The sequence below is a fragment of the Lepisosteus oculatus genome, chromosome 27 (assembly GCF_040954835.1).
Source record: "Lepisosteus oculatus isolate fLepOcu1 chromosome 27, fLepOcu1.hap2, whole genome shotgun sequence".
NCBI classification, from domain to species: domain Eukaryota; kingdom Metazoa; phylum Chordata; class Actinopteri; order Semionotiformes; family Lepisosteidae; genus Lepisosteus; species Lepisosteus oculatus.
In genome coordinates, this window is record NC_090722.1 from 6690023 (window position 1) to 6711257 (window position 21235).

The window sequence follows — 21235 nt, forward strand, 5'->3', positions numbered from 1 at the left end:
ATGAGCTCTGTGTTTGGATCTCCTTACCCAAAACACCTGGAAGCAAAGATACCCAACCCCTCCCTTCCAGCCCCCCACACACAGACAGCCCCTGGATATCCCACACAAGACCCTCGAAGACAGAGACAGAGAGAGAGAAGTTCTACTGCTGGAGCCATAAGAGAACAGAGAGAGAGACGGATGAAGAGCTAGGAACAGAGACAGAGATGTACTTCCTGATGCAGTGTGAGAAATACTCTGGGATTATACAAACATTCTTCCCCAAAATAACACATCTAATCCCAGAATTCCAACACCTGCCAGGGTCAGAACTGCACCCAATCCTCCTGATGTAAGAAAATGAACAGAGCTGCAGCCTCTCCATAATAGTAATAATAATAATCATCATCATCATAATAATAATGATAATGATAAATGATGAGCCCTGGTCGGGGAGAGGAGAGAGGAGGTCTTCTGATCAGGGAGAGGAGAGAGGAGGTACTATGATCTGAGAGAGAAGAGGAGAGAGGAGGTGTTCTGATCAGGGAGAGGAGAGAGGAGGTACTATGCTCTGGGAGAGAAGAGGAGAGAGGAGGTGTTCTGATCAGGGAGAGGAGAGAGGAGGTACTATGCTCTGGGAGAGAAGAGGAGAGAGGAGGTGTTCTGATCAGGGAGAGGAGAGAGGAGGTACTATGCTCTGAGAGAGAAGAGGAGAGAGGAGGTGTTCTGATCAGGGAGAGGAGAGAGGAGGTGTTCTGATCAGGGAGAGGAGAGAGGAGGTGTTCTGATCAGAGAGAGAGAGGAGGTACTATGCTCTGGGAGAGAAGAGGAGAGAGGAGGTGTTCTGATCAGGGAGAGGAGAGAGGAGGTGTTCTGATCAGGGAGAGGAGAGAGGAGGTGTTCTGATCAGGGAGAGAGAGGAGGTGCACTGAGCTATCACACACTCTCACGTGAGACCCAGGTCCTCTTGCTCCTCAGCCCACAGGGTGTGGAGAGAGTGCGTGCACTGTAGGAATCTGTCTCCGACCACAGAGACTGCCTGTCCGTCCCACCACAGTGTTGATCAATAACAACAGCAGCACGCTGCAGTTCATGACATGTGACTCGCAGTGCGTTCAGGTGTAACAGGCCCTGACGACGATATTAATAAAGGTGCACGTACTCGTGCAGAAAATGGAGCCAACAAATTAGCTGATAGAAGCATTTCAGCAAGTTGAAAGTCAGCAGTCCATGAGTCTCCCTTCTCCTTAACCCCTGTTCCCTCTCTCCTGTCCCTCTATTCTCTCTCCTGTCTCCTATCCCTCTCTACTCCCTCTCTCCTGTCTCTATTCTCTGTCTCCTATCACTCTCTACTCCTTCTCTCCTCTCCCTCTATTCTCTCCCTCCTGTCTTTATTCTCTCTCCTGTCTCCTATGCCTTTCTATTCTCTTTCTCCTGTCTCCTATCCCTCTCTATTTCCACTTCCCTCTCTCCTGTCTCCTATCCCTCTCTCTCCCAGTCTTATCCGTTCACTTGCACACGCAGACACTGACAATAAATCAATGCTCCACTGTTTGCTCTGAGTCCGGACTTTATTCAAATCTTTGATAAATAATCGCCAGATCTTCAATTTTTGGCGCAGCCACAGATAAAGGGAAGAGTGTATCTGTTGTTTTTAATACGTAACTCATTTGTCTTTACGGGAGATGACTTCACCGATCGATGTTACTCATTATTGTTATTGTGAGTCCGGAATAACAGGGAGTGTTTCGGGGCCAGAGCTCCTAGCGTCTAGGGAGGGGTCTTTGGGGCGCAAACACGGCTCTTGATTGGCCAGGGATGCGTGGATGGGCGGAGCACAAACGAAGGGCTACGTGTGGGCGGGGTCTACTAAGCTCCAGACGTGCGATTGGCTGTCGAACAGAGGGGGGCGGGGGACAGGTGGCTGGTGTTTGAACAAAACCAGAGCCGAAGTTTTCTCATCCCTAGTGATCAGCGAAGCGGTTGAGGTGGTTCGTCCGTGGATCGATATTTCTTATCTCCGCAAGCAAACAGCTCCAGCTTAAGGAAGTCTATTCCACCCCCCAAATACTTTCTTCTACTTTCAATCGCCAGTACTTCCTAAGGTGCGGCCTCACGACAGGTAGTGGCCCGCGGTCTTTGGTCGTACTCGTTGGTTCCGGGACAGCGAGCGATATGGATGTACTGTGGCTCGCCTGCCTGGCTCTGGGCTCATGGGTGGCATCGGCAGAGAGGCACAGCGTCTACTGGAACAGCAGCAACACCAGGTGAGCTCCCCTCTCTTGCAGCGCCGTAGTGCGGCGGTTTGTGTGTTTGTGTATGTGCGTGCGTGTTTTGTTAAAGGCTGTGATTTGCTGACCGTGCCGTGTGGCTGGCGTGCACAGTTTTTTTTTTAAAAGGCTCGGTGCCTTTCGGACGGGTTCTGTCCAGGAGACGGAACCTCCCGGCACGGCCTGGGTTGGGCTGAGCGGACCGGGCCGGGGGGTTCTGCGGCGTGCGAAGTTTCGGGGCGTCCTGACTTGTTTGTGCACGTTGTGCGTGTGCGTGTGCTCTCTCTGACCGCTCACTGGCCAGGATCGACAACGCGCTGCTCGGAGGTGTGTGTCTAAGGGGAGGCTGCTGACTTTCCCCTGTGATACTTCTTCGGGAAACTGCGGAGCTACAGCTGGTCTCCCCCGACTGCAGCAGTCCGAGTGTGTGTGTGTTGGTCCGCGCAAGTTGTTGTTGTTGTTGTTGTGCGCTGATCCCCGTGAACGGACGCTGTCCTTCCCTCCTGGTCTGCCGAGAGACCACTCTTTCGCCTCTTTGTTGCGCCGTTCGGCGGGGAGCGTGTTTATTTTTCCCCCCTCTCGAGGGTGTGATTGTGCAAGCTGGGATTTGGTTTGGCAGGGAATGAAAAGCGGTTTCGACACGTACTGACGTGTTCCCGGGAGGCTATCGAGTCTCGATATTTCAGTGCGAGTCGCGATAGTTTATTGACTTCTATCAGTGGCTGAGGCACGGGTGAAAGCAGAAGGAGTTGTGATTTTTTTTACCAGGTAGTTATTGAAAGATAAGATAGTTCTTGCATAACCCGGAATCACGTAGACTTGAGGCGGAAAACAGCTCCTATTCCTGTACTTCTGAGACAGAGCCGCCAGGAGTGTGCGCGGCACCTTTCCTCCTCGGCTGGGATTGAGCAACTACCTGACAAGACTGAGGGAGAGATCTCTGATCCGCTCCAGATTTTACAGGTCTATCAGTCAGACTCCCAGTGCATAGCAGTGTAATCCGCTCCAGGTTTTATAATACTATCAGACTCCCAGTGCACAGCAGTCTGATCCAGTGCTGTCATTCAGACTCACAGTGCACAGCAGTCCTGGTTTTCCAGAGCTGTCATTCAGGCTCCCAGACAGCACTGTAAATCCTGGAGTGGACCACTCTCCTGGGAGCCAGTTCTCCTCCTTCAAACCCAAACAGATCTTCAGGTTTCTCCCTTAGACAACACCAACGTCCCAGGTCAGATGTCAGTGCCTGAAGAGATCAGAGATGGGGAGATAACATTCCACCTCCAAATAGTGTGTGTGGGGGGGGGCAGACTGCCCCCCCCAGCTCCCTCCTTGCTCTGTCACTTGGGGATTATCTGAAAGCACTTCAAAAATAGCAGCCCTCCGTCTGCTGGAGGATTAGGGTCTGTCGGCGGTTCTGGGTATTCTTTGTATGAAGGGGCTCTGCGCGTTCTGGGGTCGAGCAGTGCTCTGTGAGTGGATCAGTGATGTGGTCCCTGCTCCCGCCTCGCGCCTCTCTTCCTCATTGATTTAATTATGCTCAGCCTAATTGATTGGATTACAATTTGTGTTTTTTTACATGCAGACTCCCAGACACGAGATACACATCTGCCTGCTTTCTGTCTCTCCCTGAAAACTGTGGATCTGTGTCATCAGGTCCTGGTTAGTGAGATCTGGGTAAAAGCACAGTCCAGTGCACTAAAGCCCAGTGAGATCAGGGTAAAAGCACAGTACAGTGCACTAAAGCCCAGTGAGATCAGGGTAAAAGCACAGTACAGTGCACTAAAGCCCAGTGAGATCAGGGTAAAAGCACAGTACAGTGCACTAAAGCCCAGTGAGATCTGGGTAAAAGCACTATACAGTGCACTAAAGCCCAGTGAGATCAGGGTAAAAGCACCATACAGGGCAGTACAGCCCAGTGAGATCAGGGTAAAAGCACAGTCCAGGGCAGTACAGCCCAGTGAGATCTGGGTAAAAGCACAGTACAGTGCACTAAAGCCCAGTGAGATCAGGGTAAAAGCACAGTCCAGTGCACTAAAGCCCAGTGAGATCTGGGTAAAAGCACAATACAGTGCACTAAAGCCCAGTGAGATCTGGGTAAAAGCACAGTCCAGTGCAGTACAGCCCAGTGAGATCAGGGTAAAAGCACAGTGCAGTGCACTAAAGCCCAGTGAGATCAGGGTAAAAGCACAGTCCAGTGCACTAAAGCCCAGTGAGATCAGGGTAAAAGCACAGTCCAGTGCACTAAAGCCCAGTGAGATCAGGGTAAAAGCACAGTCCAGTGCACTAAAGCCCAGTGAGATCTGGGTAAAAGCACAGTACAGTGCAGTGAAGCCCAGTGAGATCTGGGTAAAAGCACAATACAGTGCACTAAAGCCCAGTGAGATCTGGGTAAAAGCACAGTACAGTGCAGTGAAGCCCAGTGAGATCTGGGTAAAAGCACAATACAGTGCACTAAAGCCCAGTGAGATCAGGGTAAAAGCACAGTCCAGTGCAGTACAGCCCAGTGAGATCAGGGTAAAAGCACAGTGCAGTGCACTAAAGCCCAGTGAGATCAGGGTAAAAGCACAGTCCAGTGCACTAAAGCCCAGTGAGATCAGGGTAAAAGCACAGTCCGGTGCACTAAAGCCCAGTGAGATCAGGGTAAAAGCACAGTCCAGTGCACTAAAGCCCAGTGAGATCTGGGTAAAAGCACAGTCCAGGGCAGTACAGCCCAGTGAGATCTGGGTAAAAGCACAGTCCAGGGCAGTACAGCCCAGTGAGATCAGGGTAAAAGCACAGTCCAGGGCAGTACAGCCCAGTGAGATCAGGGTAAAAGCACAGTCCAGTGCAGTACAGCCCAGTGAGATCAGGGTAAGAGTACAGTCCAGGGCAGTACAGCCCAGTGAGATGGGGGTAAAAGCACAGTCCAGTGCAGTACAGCCCAGTGAGATCAGGGTAAAAGCACAGTACAGTACAGTGCGGTACAGCCCAGTGGGAGCGTGACCAGGCGGTGTAGTAGTAATGGCCCCCAGGTGGTGTTTCTGGGAAGGAGACTGAGCTGTGCTGTGCAGGGTGTGGTGTGCCGACGTGCTCTGTGATACAGGTGTGAGTCATGCAGTCTCTCCCCACGTTTCCTCTCTGCACTCTGCAACCCCGCGTCCGGTGCTCATCGCTGCTCTCCGCCGGCTCCATCTGGCCTCCCCGTGCTCAGCTCTGCGCTCCGCGGGGCGAGCAGGTCGAGGCGCTGGAACTGTGCTGAGAGCAGCAGTAACAATTAAAAATCCTCCTCCTGCCTGTTCTCTTCAGTGGAATTTCTCCCTGCCTGGTACAGACCGTCATGAACCTGGGCCTGCAGTAGGACAGGACATTAACACTGACTGACCGACTGGACACTCCGCTACATTAACACTGACTGACCGACTGGACACTCCAGTACATTAACACTGCACTGAGAGAGAGGGGTTCATACAGACACACTGACTGACTGGACACTCCAGTACATTAACACTGCACTGAGAGAGAGGGGTTCATACAGACACACTGACTGACTGGACACTCCAGTACATTAACACTGCACTGAGAGAGAGGGGTTCATACAGACACACTGACTGGACACTCCAGTACATTAACACTGCACTGAGAGAGAGGGGTTCATACTGACACACTGACTGGACACTCCAGTACATGAACACTGCACTGAGAGAGAGGGGTTAACACAGACACACTGACTGGAGCTCCAGCTGGTCTGGAGAAGCAGTGTTTTTCCCAGGCTGTGCAAGCAGGGACAGGGAGCCCCACGCCCTGCCCCACTCCCTCCCCGCTCTGTCCTCCGCGCAGCGCTGCCAGGAAGTGAGCAGACACTGCGGTGCTCTTCATGGCTCCGCAGGTGCTGGGATCTTGCTCAGCAGGACAGGAAGTGTTTTTCACTGGCGCTCTTTGCAGCTGTGTGTGTGGATCAGCTGGGACACTCTCGCTCACGCACATGCCCAGAGCATTGACCTCCACTTGATATCTAGTGCCTTTCATCAGCAGCCCCACTGAAGCACACACAGCGGCCCCACTGAAGCACAGCCCCGCTGGGGGACCCACAGCGGCCCCACTGAAGCACAGCCCCACTGGGGGACCCACAGCGGCCCCACTGAAGCACAGCCCCACTGGGGGACCCACAGCGGCCCCACTGAAGCACAGCCCCACAAGGGGACACAGACCAGCCCCACTGAAGCACAGCCCCACAAGGGGACACAGACCAGCCCCACTGAAGCACAGCCCCACTGGGGGACCCACAGCAGCCCCACTGAAGGAGAGCCCCGCTGGGGGACACACAGCAGCCCCACTGAAGCACAGCCCCACTGGGGGACACACTGTACAGGAGGCACACAGATCAGGGGTGGACCAGTTAAGGTGAAACGAGCTTCACTGATGCAGAGGGGAGAGGGGGTGAGATCTGGAAGAGTGGAGCGTCTATCTTGAACACGTACTCCTGGGAAAAACAGCTCATCTTGCCACAGTCTCCACACCTTTCCACGCCCCAAGGGCAGAGAGCAGATTGCTGTGGAATCCCAGCTCCGCGCCTCCCACTCTCTGGCTCCGTGCTGTTCAAACTGCACACTCCCTCCCCCCGGAACACGGAGCTGCGGGTCTGGTCGGAGCAAGCCGGCGCTGTCCCGGCCAGCGTTCTGGTCTAGGGTCCGAGATGGAGTCGATCTGGGGGACTGTTCATTGGGCTGGAAATCCCGGTCGGAAGTGGGCTGCGGGAGGGTTTTCCCCACTTTCTAACACGGGAGAGAGCCAGGTTTTCCAGCCTGCGGCTAACAGCAGCATGTTAGCTGCTGCGCCTAGCAGTTGATACGTTCCAGTAATAGAGCAGTAACAGCTCCAGTTGCTCCAGTATTAGAGCAGTAACAGCAGTAGTAATATTGTTAGTATTAGCTCCAGTGACAGCAGTAGTAAGAGCTACAGCAGTACAGTATTAGAGCAGTAACAGCAGTAGTAATATTGTTAGTATTAGCTCCAGTGACAGCAGTAGTAAGAGCTACAGCAGTACAGTATTAGAGCAGTAACAGCAGTAGTAATATTGTTAGTATTAGCTCCAGTGATAGCAGTAGTAAGAGCTACAGCAGTACAGTATTAGAGCAGTAACAGCAGTAGTAATATTGTTAGTATTAGCTCCAGTGATAGCAGTAGTAAGAGCTACAGCAGTACAGTATTAGAGCAGTAACAGCAGTAGTAATATTGTTAGTATTAGCTCCAGTGACAGCAGTAGTAAGAGCTACAGCAGTACAGTATTAGAGCAGTAACAGCAGTAGTAATATTGTTAGTATTAGCTCCAGTGATAGCAGTAGTAAGAGCTACAGCAGTACAGTATTAGAGCAGTAACAGCAGTAGTAATATTGTTAGTATTAGCTCCAGTGATAGCAGTAGTAAGAGCTACAGCAGTACAGTATTAGAGCAGTATATGCAGTATTGGCTACAGGAGCAGTTGTAGCAGCAATAGGAGCTAATAGTTGCTGAACCAACACTCTACCGCTGTCCTGAAGGGGTGAAAGGTCACGGCTGTTAGCAGCAGCCACACATGCTGTCCTGTAAGGTCACATCAGGTTCCCCTCTTGTTCCCAGGATGTCCTAAATGGTAATTAGCTCCGAGATTGGAGTAAATAATCCAGGGAAGAGTGTAACCGAGTGTGTGAGCGTGAGAATGCGAGTGTGTGCTTAGCAGTGCGTGTGAACAGCACTCATTCTGCATTGTCCTCCGCGACACCCTGTTGTTTCCCAGATCAGGATCGGAGGGGGGCGGGGGGTGTTTATCTGGTGTCCGTCTGGGTCAGGCGCAAACACTGTGGGAGACGCGCGCGCAAACACACACAGACTGTGCCCTCACACTGCCCACTGTGGGAGACGCACACACACACACAGACCGTGCCCTCACACTGCCCACTGTGGGAGACGCGCACACACACACACACAGACCGTGCCCTCACACTGCCCACTGTGGGAGACGCACACACGCAGACCATGCCCTCGCGCTGCCCACTGTGGGAGACGCACACACGCAGACCGTACCCTCGCGCTGCCCGCTGTGGGAGACGCACACAGGCAGACCGTACCCTCGCGCTGCCCGCTGTGGGAGACGCACACAGGCAGACCGTACCCTCGCGCTGCCCACTGTGGGAGACGCACACAGGCAGACCGTACCCTCGCGCTGCCCACTGTGAGAGACGCACACACACACACAGACCGTGCCCTCGCGCTGCCCACTGTGGGAGACGCACACAGGCAGACCGTACCCTCGCGCTGCCCACTGTGGGAGACGCACACAGGCAGACCGTACCCTCGCGCTGCCCACTGTGGGAGACGCACACAGGCAGACAGTACCCTCGCGCTGCCCGCTGTGGGAGACGCACACAGGCAGACCGTACCCTCGCGCTGCCCGCTGTGGGAGACGCACACAGGCAGACCGTACCCTCGCGCTGCCCGCTGTGGGAGACGCACACAGGCAGACCGTACCCTCGCGCTGCCCGCTGTGGGAGACGCACACAGGCAGACCGTACCCTCGCGCTGCCCGCTGTGGGAGACGCACACAGGCAGACCGTACCCTCGCGCTGCCCGCTGTGGGAGACGCACACACACACGCAGACCGTACCCTCGCGCTGCCCACTGTGGGAGACGCACACACACACGCAGACCGTACCCTCGCGCTGCCCACTGTGGGAGACGCATGCACTCAGGACAGTGGGGAAATGCCACACTGTGACCTCCGGTACTGGTTCCCACAGAGTGGACTCTGTGCAGGGCCTGATGCAGAAGCTCCCACAGAGGCCTGTGGTGGTGGTGGGAGGTGGGGGAGCGCTTGTTCTAGGAATACGCTGGTTTCTTGTGAAAGGGGTCTGATTTTCACACCGTTCGCGCCAGCAGAAATCGGCCTGTCCTGTCTCCCACGCCTCCCTCCCGCGCGCCCCCCCCCTCCCTCTCTTCCTCTGCTCTCTTATCGGCGGTGCAGGCTTCCTCCCTCTCGCCAGGGCTGGCAGCACGCTTCCTCTCGGGGGGCGCTGCAGAAGATCAGAGAGGTGTGGGTACGATCTGAAGCCACTGTCGCAGGCGAGGAGGGCTGGGGGGGTTCTCTTTGTACCCCCCAGTGCTTTCTTTCCCAGCCTCGGCCTCTGGTGCTCAGACTTCTGCTGCTCCCTACTGCCCCCTGCTGGTCAGCCGCGCCGGTAGTTGCTCTTGTTCGCTCGCCCTGCGCTGGGAGTCCGGAATCGGGGTGACACGGCCCAGACCTCCCCCACCCTGTGGCTCTCTGCCATGCGGGGGGTTCAACTCCTCTCGTTAACGCCTGGCTGGCGAGCTAATCCCCCTTTCAGGGCGCGTTAGTGCAGGACGACCCAGTGGAGCGTGGGGCGCTGCTGTGTCTGAGCAGTGCCAGCTCCTGTTAAGGGGTTTGCTGGGCCCAGGGCACTGTAGCAGTGTGCTGTGTAGCTGGGCCTAGGGCACTGTGGCAGTGTGCTGTGTAGCTGGGCCCAGGGCACTGTAGCTGGGTGCAGTGTGCAGTGTAGCTGGGCCCAGGGCACTGTAGTGGGGTGCAGTGTGCAGTGTAGCTGGGCCCAGGGCACTGTAGCTGGGTGCAGTGTGCAGTGTAGCTGGGCCCAGGGCACTGTAGTGGGGTGCAGTGTGCAGTGTAGCTGGGCCCAGGGCACTGTAGTGGGGTGCAGTGTGCAGTGTAGCTGGGCCCAGGGCACTGTAGTGGGGTGCAGTGTGCAGTGTAGCTGGGCCCAGGGCACTGTAGTGGGGTGCAGTGTGCAGTGTAGCTGGGCCCAGGGCACTGTAGCTGGGTGCAGTGTGCCGGGCAGTGTAGCAGTGCGCTGTGTAGCGGGGTGTAGGGTGCTGTGTAGTGGGGTGCAGTGTGCCGGGCAGTGTGCTGTTTGCTCACTCTGACCCTGTGTCACATTCCTCCCAGTCAGTGAAGCCCGCAGCACCCCTCCCCCTCGCTCTGCTCCTGTCCCGGGACTGATGGATGAGCCCTGTGCGAGCGCTGGAGGGAGACGTCACCCCTGCAGCAAGAGCAGGAGCAGAGATATCCTTGGAGTCAGCAGAGTGGTGTCTTCCGATTGTCCTGTCCCGCGTCTGTGTGGCTTCTCTGCTGGTTAAGTGGAGAGTGTGTGTGTGTGTGAGAGTGTGTGCGTGCTCTTTGGCGGAGTGACGTCCTGTTCCGGGTGTGTTCCCAAGTTGCTCTCTGCTTCCAGGATAGACTTGGGCTTTGGGGTTCTGCCTCATGCCCGGACTCATCCTGCACCTGTCCCCACACAATCCCACACAAAGGTCTGACCCCAGCCTTCACAGCGCTGAAGGGGTCCGAGTGGTGGCCGTTAAAGCACAGACTGGACTGCCGCCTAGCTCTGAAAGGAGCCCCAGAACCAGCCCAGGTCCGAATACCATCAGAACCCCGCTCACACGGGGTTCCTCCGCTGCCCCGGCTCCAGGAGCCCGAGGGTCGGGTCGGGTGGGCTCCGCCCGCTCCAGGGCTGTCCGGCGCTGGGCTGGGGGAGGCACTGGGAAAAGCACGAGGCTCCGGGAGTGAAGGTCGTGTGGAGGTGGCGCTGGCAGTGTTGGGATCGAGAGGGTGTGAGGTTCAGATTGTGGTTTTTGTTGTTGTTGGGCATAATAATAAATCAGCCCAGGACAAGGACACAAATGTGTCTCTCTCTGCTTGGCCCTCTGTGTCTCCCTCCCTCTCTGTGTCTCTCTGCTTGCTCCTCTGTGTCTCCCTCCCTCCCTCTCTGTGTCTCTCTGTGTCTCTCTGTGTCTCTCTGTGTCTCTCTGTGTCTCTCTGTGTCTCTCTGTGTCTCTCTGTGTCTCTCTGTGTCTCTCTGTGTCTCTCTGTGTCTCTCTGTGTCTCTCTGTGTCTCTGCGGGGCAGATGGAGTGTCGAATGCTCACGCCAGCACTCCCGACACCAGTCTGAGAGCAAATGGCGTCTGTGAGCTTGTCACAGTGGAGTGTGTGGAGTGGGCGGGAGAGCAGGGGAGCGCTGGGAGTCTCGGAGCAGAGTCCACACTTCGGTACAGGGCGGCTGCGGTGGCGGTGCCGGGATATCGCTGTCGGAATGCAGAATTCCAGCACGGATCCCGGGGGGAGGCAGGGCCTCTCTGTGCTGTCTGCGGGTCCGTGTTGAGAAATCCAGGGGTTTTGCCGGGAGTCGGGTCCGGCGCAGGTTAGGTGGAAGCCGGCCAGCTGTGGGCTGTAATTTGAGGAATTTCAAATTCCCTGCTGCCTTCGGCACCAGCCCACCCCTGCGGGCAAGGAGCCAGAGCCAGGGGGAGGATGTTCAGGCTAATTACCCCCCACCTCAGGGGTCACTCCTCAGATCTCCTGTCTGCTTTCATTACGGCTGATTTAACCCCTCACCTGCCCACTCTGACTGTCGCAGAGCACCCTCTTCATCCCCATCGGAGCTGGAGAGTCACTAAACAGACACTCAGTCCAGCTCCTCTGTATCTTCACATGAACACTCCTTCATCATCATCAGAGCTGGAGAGTCACTGTAGAGACACTCAGTCCAGCTCCTCTGTATCTTCACATGAACACTCCTTCATCATCATCAGAGCTGGAGAGTCACTGTAGAGACACTCAGTCCAGCTCCTCTGTATCTTCACATGAACACTCCTTCATCATCATCAGAGCTGGAGAGTCACTGTAAAGACACTCAGTCCAGCTCCTCTGTATCTTCACATGAACACTCCTTCATCATCATCAGAGCTGGAGAGTCACTGTAAAGACACTCAGTCCAGCTCATCAGTAATTTAATTATAGCCCAGTCACCTCCCTTTGTGCCCTGAGACAATCTGACATTCACATTGAAATGGCAGCCTGTTGGGACAAAAGGAGAGACGGGGGACGGGGAGATAACGGCCCTGCTGCCCTCTGGGGTGGGATGGGGTCTAATTAGCTCTGGGACAAGTGAGAGATTAAAGGCTCTTGTGCTGTTTTGTCCACGGCGCTGCGCTCCGGTGGGTGGGGCTCGGCTCTGGCGTTCGGTGCTGGGACAGGGGGTTCCTGCTAATCAGCTGGGGTTCCTCCGGGGGGGATGCTCCTGCCCTGCCTGTCTCTCTCGCCAGCTCTGCTGGGGCTCAGACTGGGGGTCGGAGGAGTCTGGTCTGGGTGTCCAGCCAGCCTCCTGTCCAGTCTCCGTCTCCGGGACGGGCTGGGGAACGTCGGATTGTGTGTTTTAGGTTTTTGTCGCCAATAACTGTCCCGTATGGGAATACAACGTGTGCGTGTGGGGGGGACAGTTCAGTGGTGCCGGGGTGTCTGCGGTGTCGGATCTTGGCAGGGGTGGGGTTCAGGGGTTCTGACCTGACCCAGACACGGGACCGCACTTAGTGGTGTGGCGGCCGGCCAGGGGCGAGCAGGGCTCTTGGCACAGAAAGGAGCTGGGAGGAATGTTTCGGAGTTTTGACTTGGGTTCAGGGGTCAGAGCAGGGAGCAGTCTGAGAAGTGTCCCGCTCTGCGGAGGAGGGGCTGGGGAGATCGGGTTACCTGTGTCCCCCCGAGGGGCTGAGAGGGGGCGCCTGTGGAGCCAGACTGTCTCTGCCCAAAATCAGGGGTCCCTGGACAACGGCTAACGAGAGGGAGAAGGGGAGCACGCTATGAGCTAATGAGGCAGAACTAAAACAGCATCATAAACCGAGAGGGCGGGCGGACAGCCCTGTCTGCTGACCGGGCAGAGGGGAGCGAGGGATTGTGCAGGAGGAGGAGAAGAGATGAGTGAGAGAGACGGGGAGGAGGGGTGGGAACAGAGCAGTCGGCACCACGAAAATTGCTAGGTACCTGAAACCTAACACCTTAAAAACACACGCGTGCCGCCTAAGAAAACACTCTGGAGACGAGCCGCAGTCGCTGTCTGAGCAAGAGAGCACAGGGGTTCGGGACAGCCTACACAAACACCTCTCTCTCTCTCTCTCCCTCCCAGAGCACGCAAGCAAGCAGGCAGGCAGGCATGGACCTGCCCTGCACAGCTGCCTCTCTCTGCTCCGCTCCAGGTTTTGCTGCTAGACAGGGCTGTGGGGCTCCAGGGCAGGCCCTAGCCGAGGCAGAAAAGCAAATATTGTTTTAAGCTCTCTTGTCTGTCAGTTCGCATTTACTGAAGTGGGAGAACCAGAGACCCGTGTCCCCGCACACTGGATTACAAGCTCTGCTGCACTGCTGGCAGACGGGAAGAGGCTCTGTTTTGTGTTTATTCTTACCCCAACAAAAGTGAACCAGACTCCCAGTGCACAGCAGCCTGATCCACTCCAGGTGTTACACTGGTGTCAGTCAGACTCCCAGTGCACAGCAGTCTGATCCACTCCAGGTTTTACAGAGCTGTCAGTCAGACTCCCAGTGCACAGCAGCCTGATCCACTCCAGGTTTTACTGCAGCCGTTTTGCTTCCTTACAAATGAATTGAGACGCGGCGGCACATCTGACACCCTCCCCCTCCCGTCTCTCCCGCCAGGTTCCTGTGGGACGAGTACGCCATCTCTGTCCGGCTCAACGACTACCTGGACATCATCTGCCCGCACTACGAGCACGGCGCGGTGCCCTCGCACGAGGCCGAGCGCTACGTGCTGTACATGGTGGAGCGCGAGGACTACGCCGCCTGCGCGCCCGCCTCGCAGGAGCAGGTGCGCTGGGAGTGCACCCGGCCCTTCGCGCCCCACGGCCCGGAGCGCTTCTCCGAGAAGTTCCAGAGGTTCACCCCCTTCACGCTGGGCAAGGAGTTCCGGCAGGGAGAGAGCTACTACTACGTCTGTGAGTACGGCCAGGGCCGCCGGGTGGGACCGGGCCGCCGCCGCCGCCGCCTCGTCCGCCTGGGCGACTCGCTGACCCTGGCGCCTGTCTCTCTCTCGCCCGCAGCCAAGCCTGTCCACCACCACGGGGAGGCCTGCCTCAAGCTCAGGATCGACGTCACGGGGCCCAACGGTAAGACCCGCCCCCGTTTCTGACCCCAGTCAGAGCGCAGGAGCCCCTGCAGCTGCTGCGGGGGCCCGGCTGTGCACGATCGTGTGACTCGGAAAGTGGCGCTGTTAGGTCAGGCTCGAAAATGCACAGCAGTGTGATCCAATCCGGGATCCGGGTTTTACACTGGCGTCAGTCAGACTCCCAGTGCACTGCAGCCTGATCCACTCCAGGTTTTACAGTGCTGTCAGTCAGACTCCCAGTGCACAGCAGTCTGATCCACTCCAGGTTTTACAGTGCTGTCAGTCAGACTCCCAGTGCACAGCAGTCTGATCCACTCCAGGTTTTACACTGGCGTCAGTCAGACTCCCAATGCACAGCAGCCTGATCCACTCCAGGTTTTATAGTGCTGTCAGTCAGACTTTAGACTCCTAACAGCAGTCTAATCTCTGCTCCTCTTTCTCCAGGTTCCCAGCAGCCCCGCGTGGTGGAAGGGGGTGCCCATAACCCTGTATCCCGGCTCCCCGCAGGTACAGCCCTGTCCTTACCGAGCCCCTCTCCTTTTCCATCTTTTTCAAGGGGGTGGTGGGGGGGTTGCTGACCGAGGCAGACCTGAGCCTGCTTGAGAAAGGCAGCACCTGACCTAATCCATAAAGCCTGCTTCCTTCCTGTGTTCTGAAGATCCGAGGTGGGCGTGCATGTTGGTCACCTCTCTCTCTGTCCTCCTCTCCCTGCAGATGACCCAGTGGTCCGCATGCCGGACGTTCAGAGGAGCGTGGGAAACACGGCAATGAAGATGGCCTCCCTCTCAATCCTCCTCACCCTGCTTCCCGGGCTCTGCCTGTTCCTGCTGTGAGGACTACAAGTCCCAGAGACACTGAAGTGGACTACAAATATGGTGGCCCGGGTAGGCCTGTAGCTGGCTGCCCCCCCACTTTTTGCCTGACCGGTGCTGGACACCGGGGAGAGATCACTCTCAATGGGGAGAGTGCAAGAGCCATTTTTTTAAAAAAAAACTTTATATATAAAACAAATTTACTGAAGAACTGAGGCCTGTGACGCTTCTTAGTGAATGCCTGGAGCATAGGAAGTGTGCAGCGCACAGACGTGGGACTGGCGGGGACCCCCAATTCTAACTCCGAGGTGTCTTGCAGCTGACACTCGACAACCTGCCTGCAAGCTGCGCCCCAAAACTACAGGACACTAAAGAGACAACTGTGGCTCCATGTCTGTGGGTCTGAACTGCAGGTGTCTGTGGCGCCCGTAGAGATGTGGGGTTGACGTTGCTGCTGTTGTTCACTGAGGGGGGGGGGGGTTAGTCTCGATCCTGACGGGGAGCTGGTCTCCCCACTGTAGCACCTTCCACCACCAACCCCCTTCCCCCAGATACAGGCGGACAGTGTGCTCAGCGCCGCCCCCTGCTGCTCCAGCGCCGACATGACGCACGACTCGCCTGACTGCGTGGTGGGGGGCGGGGTCAGGAGGGGACTCTGGCCAATCCGCTGCAGAGCTCCGACACGACCTCGCACCTCGATCGCCCCGCGGATCAATGAAGTGACTGACGAGCGGGCAGGCGCTGGGGACGGAGAGACGTTAACGAGCCAATTAAGTGCTGGAATGGGTTTGGCTGATTGCCGTACACAGAGCAGTGGATCAGGGGGGGTGGGTGTTCTGTGCATTTTGCCGTTTTTCCCATTTTAAAGTTGATCGTCTCCCAGTCGGCGGTTCTGGCGGTCCTGGCAGGACCCGGCCCGTTCTCTCACACCCGGGCCAGACGGGCGGTCTGGCTGCTTTGTTCTCAAGATTTTTCTCTTTTGTTTCCGTTTCTGTACAGGTGTATGTAAGACTGTAAAGTAAAAACTGAATTGTACATAGGAGTATATAAAAGCCAACGTCCGATCATTGAAACCTTGCTTCCGAAAGTGAATAAAATGTTTCTACCAATGGGACCTGTGCAGGTGTTTTGCCACAGACTGACGGGCTGCCTCTCTCCTGGTGTCCCAGTGTCTCCTCCCTCTCAAATTCAATTCAAAGAGCTTTATTGGGCCTGGCCATCTCTGAACTGGCTCCATCACTCTGCTCTCCTCCCCAGTGAGAGTTGCTGTGTGGGGAGAGGACTGGTGCATCATCCAGGTGGGGCCACACACTGGTGGGGGTGGAGGGGATCCCCATGACCTGTGAAGTGCTTTGAGTGGAGTGTCCAGAAAAGTGCTATATAAGTGTAAGCAGTTAGTATTATCTCAGTGTTGCCAATGCAGATACAAGCATCACAACAGTACATGTCCATACAGGAAACAGATCAGTACCGAGAGAGATGTAATAGGTTTATTCCATGCTGGAAAAAAAGAAGAGAACACAACGTTTCGGCCGTGGAACCTTCTTGGAGTGACACCAGAAGAAGGCTCCACGGCCAAAACGTTGTTCTTTTTTCTTTTTTTCAGCATGGAATAAACCTATTACTTGTTCCTTTGCAGCCTACGCATGCTGACGCAGCTCCCCACCTGAACTACTCGTACCGAGAGACAGGCTGACTGCTCCACTAGATCACACACTGGGCTGCAGCTCTAGTGAGTTTCCTCTCCCAGCAGGATTGGAAGCTGTTCTAATTCCAGCAGGAGTGGGAATTCCGGGATTAGCCTTGTTATTTTAGGGAAGAATGTTTGTCTAATCGCAGAGTAGGGCTGGGCGCTGTGACCTCAAACCGATATCGCGATAATTTCCCACACTTACCTGGATAACGACAAATTAACGACGATTTTTTGGAAACCCTTGAACTTCCAGGATTACATGGTATGCTGAAAGATCCGTGTTTTAAATATGCGAAACGATTAAAGCTGCATATACCCTCATCTGATCTCAATGTCTTACAAATAATTTAAGGACATAATTCATGGAAACGCAAACAGAATAACTTTTAATGAGCATTTTAACATCTGGCACTCTACGTGATCCACGACTCGTGTTACGTCTGGGCGCAGAAACGGTTTACATCGGACTTCTCTAAGTTCAGATGTTTGCTGAAGACAAAAATAAGACCAGACGATCGACGCTGCATCTTCTTGAGATCCCAGCTCGTCTTGATGTGTACTTGAGCCGCCCCTGCCTGACAGGGGTTCGGCAGAAGCGCTCGTCTTGTCTCAAGCCCGGCTCGCTGCTTCGTGCGAATGAAGGAGGAAGGTGGGGCCAGGCGGAAGCACGTGACTGGGTTTGGCGACTGGGTGTTGTAGTTGTATAAGGGGCCCACTCATGAATGCACACTGGGTGTTGTAGTCGTATAAGGGGCCCGCTCATGAAAGCACACTGGGTGTTGTAGTTTTATAAGGGGACCGCCCATGAAAGCACACGGCGGGGAGAGCTTTTACCGAACATACCGACATGCGCAAAATTAGGTCGGTGAGAGATTCTTCACGTCGGTATCGGTACATTTTCGTTCTATCGCCCAGCCCTATCCCAGACTATTTCTCACTGTACAGCAGAAAGTGATTCTCTGTCTCTTCCTGCTTGCAGTGGGAGCACAGCCTGTTCCCTCTGGACAGCCAGGTCTGCCTGTGTCCAGTGTCTGTGGCCAGACTGGACACTGAGCCTGTCCTCTCTGGACAGCCAGGTCTGTCTGTGTCCAGTGTCTGTGGCCAGACTGGACACTGAGCCTGTCCTCTCTGGACAGCCAGGTCTGTCTGTGTCCAGTGTCTGTGGCCAGACTGGTCACTGAGCCTGTCCTCTCTGGACAGCCAGGTCTGTCTGTGTCCAGTGTCTGTGGCCAGACTGGTCACTGAGCCTGTCCTCTCTGGACAGCCAGGTCTGCCTGTGTCCAGTTTCTCTGTCCAGGGTGCGATCACTGAGCCTGTCCTCTCTGGACAGCCAGGTCTGCCTGTGTCCAGTTTCTTTGTCCAGGCTGGTCACTGAGACTGTCCTGTGTCCAGTTTCTGTGTCCAGGCTTTGATCACAGAGCCTGTCCTCTCTGGACAGCCAGGCCTTCCTGTGTCCAGTTTCTGTGTCCAGTGAGCCTGTACTTGGTCAGAGTCAGTTTCTCTCTCCCGTCTCTCAGCCTGGTCAGCTCTTTCCGTGCCTCTGTCTCTCCTTCCTGTTTGCCTCTCTGACTTCTGTGCTCCTCTCCTGGTGTCTCCTTCTCTCTTCCTGTGTACAGCGGCTCCTATTGTTTTGCTGTACACAGGAAACAAATGGGGAGGAAGATGGGTTTGTACTCACACATTCGTATTCCTGTCTCTGTCTGGGGACACAGTTTGTACTCCACACATTGTTAGGACACACACAGACACGTGTTTGTCTTTGTGAAGACCTGGCCATAGACACAGCACAGATAGACTTGGCTCTGTGAGCATAGTCTGGCCACAGAAACTGGACACAGGCAGGCCTGGCTGTCCAGAGAGGACAGGCTCAGTGATCACAGCCTGGACACAGAAAGTGGACACAGGCAGACCTGGCTGTCCAGAGAGGACAGGCTCAGTGACCACAGCCTGGCCACAGAAACTGGATACAACTAGTTTCTGAAGATACAGGTCTGTAGCTGTGTCTCTGTGACACACACTTGTGCCTCATTCTGATATGTGATGTTGTAGCACTGCTGGCCTGAGGCTGGCTGTGGGTTGTGTGTCTGGTGCTGTTGTAGCACTGCTGTCCTGAGGCTGGCTGTGGGTTGTGTGTCTGGTGCTGTTGTAGCACGGCTGTCCTGAGGCTGGCTGTGTGTTGTGTGTCTGGTGCTGTTGTAGCACGGCTGGCCTGAGGCTGGCTGTGTGTTGTGTGTCTGGTGCTGTTGTAGCACGGCTGGCCTGAGGCTGGCTGTGTGTTGTGTGTCTGGTGCTGTTGTAGCACTGCTGTCCTGAGGCTGGCTGTGGGTTGTGTGTCTGGTGCTGTTGTAGCACGGCTGTCCTGAGGCTGGCTGTGGGTTGTGTGTCTGGTGCTGTTGTAGCACTGCTGTCCTGAGGCTGGCTGTGTGTTGTGTGTCTGGTGCTGTTGTGCACGGCTGTCCTGAGGCTGGCTGTGGGTTGTGTGTCTGGTGCTGTTGTGCACGGCTGTCCTGAGGCTGGCTGTGGGTTGTGTGTCTGGTGCTGTTGTAGTACTGCTGTCCTGAGGCTGGCTGTGGGTTGTGTGTCTGGTGCTGTTGGAGTTTGGCTGTCCTGATTTTGGCTGCTGCCGGTGTGGCTCAGGGCAGTGAACTTCAGGCCCAGCTGGCTGAGGGGGAGTCACTGTGTCTTAAAAACACCAAGTTTCTCCCTCGGGAGCAGAGGAGTCAATATTTGCCCTGCCTGCTTCCTCCTGTTTGCCGAGCCTGACGTGGAGCAGATCAGGGCGGGAGCGCTGGTCCCAGTGTTGTTTCCTCTGGGGCAGCGGGAGACTCCAAGACTTTGATTTTCTCAGTGGGGGGGGGGAGGCGGAGAAGTGGGGGAGGGGCATGGGAGAGAGCCTCTTTGCACCCGGGTGCTAACGTGGCCTGTTTTTAGATCTCTCTCCTCCCCTCTCTCTGTCTCTCTCCCTTTCTCCTTCTCCTCCTCTTTCTCGGTCCACACGCTCGGGCCACCTGGACCGAACAATCCCATTGAGGGCGTCTGGGGCGTGTGGGACTGCACTTGGCCAGATACTGGGGCTGGTGTCCTGGCTAACGAGCGCTGCGCTGTGATCACGTCCTCAGGAGCTCTGTGCTGTGATCATATCCTCAGAAGCTCTGTGCTGTGATCATGTCCTCAGGAGCTCTGTGCTGTGATCACGTCCTCAGGAGCTCTGTGCTGTGATCACGTCCTCAGGAGCGCCACGCTGTGATCACGTCCTCAGGAGCTCTGTGCTGTGATCACGTCCTCAGGAGCGCCGCGCTGTGATCACGTCCTCAGGAGCTCTGTGCTGTGATCACGTCCTCAGGAGCGCCGCGCTGTGATCATGTCCTCAGGAGCTCTGTGCTGTGATCATGTCCTCAGGAGTGCCGCACTGTGATCATGTCCTCAGGAGCTCTGTGCTGTGATCATGTCCTCAGGAGTGCCGCACTGTGATCATGTCCTCAGGAGCGCTGCGTTGTGATCATGGTCTCAGGAGCGCTGAGCTGTGATCACGTCCTCAGGAGCTTTGGGCTGTAATCATGTCCTCAGGAGCACTGCACTGTGATCATGGTCTCAGGAGCGCTGCGCTGTGATCACGTCCTCAGGAGCTCTGCGCTCTAGATATTGGCAATGTCCTCTTGATGAGCAGGGCATTGTGGGTCCTCTGCGTGTCTTTCTTTCCTGATTTTCACCTGGCTTGACTTTCAGCTCACGGGCTCAAAGTCAACGAGCTTTATTATTGTAACTGGGGAGTGACAGTGTTGTCAAAGGACCAAGAACTGGCAGACAGTTCCAATATACAAACATTATGATTAGACATCCATCCATCAATTTTCTAACCACTTTATCCGGTACTGGGTCACAGAAGCCAGTCAATCTCACAGTTTGTCTTCGGACTGTAGGAGGAAAACCAAGTGAACATGGGAGAACATGCAAACTTCACACATATAGCACCCCGGGGCCCCAGCTCCGTGAGGCAGCAGCACTAACCTTTGTGCCACCTTGTCGCCCAGGGTTAAAGTCAAACAGCTTTATAGATAATTAAGATAAGATAAGATGACTTTATTGGCCCCACTAACGCCTCTTCCAGCAGCAGCCTCAGCTTTCCCAGGAGTCTCCGCTCCAGGTACTGGCCAGTCTCACACTGCTGGGCTTCAGGGGGCTGCCAGTTGTGAGTTGCAGGGTGATATGGCTGCTGGCTATGGCTTTTTTATACGGTGCCCCTGGAGCAGCTGGGGTGAAGGGCCTTGCTCAGGGGCCCAGCGGAGTAGGATTCCTCTGCCGGCCGCAGGAGTCGAACCAGCAACCTTCCAGCCACAGGCACAGATCATTAGCCACAATTGACAGTGATGCCAAAGCAATACCAACTAGCTAAACATTTACAGACAGACACGTGACAAATGCCAAAGCAATACCAACTAGCCAGACATTTACAACAGATAAACATCATGATCAGACATTACAAAACGTTGTTATCTGGAGATCCCACTCTATGTCCCTTACGCCAACAGGAGTCTCAGTTACTAGAGTGC

The 21235-nt window shown here is 55.4% G+C and overlaps 1 protein-coding gene across 1 annotated transcript; it reads left to right on the forward strand.

Moving 5' to 3' along the window:
• The first annotated feature begins 1949 nt into the window (after positions 1-1949).
• LOC107075402 (ephrin-A1-like) lies at positions 1950-16106 on the forward strand. Its single transcript, XM_069185097.1, has 5 exons — positions 1950-2246; positions 13715-14010; positions 14116-14181; positions 14625-14687; positions 14895-16106. The coding sequence occupies exons 1-5, from the start codon at positions 2155-2157 to the stop codon at positions 15011-15013; spliced, it is 636 nt and encodes a 211-aa protein (XP_069041198.1). The 5' UTR covers positions 1950-2154; the 3' UTR covers positions 15014-16106.
• The last annotated feature ends 5129 nt before the right edge of the window (positions 16107-21235 follow it).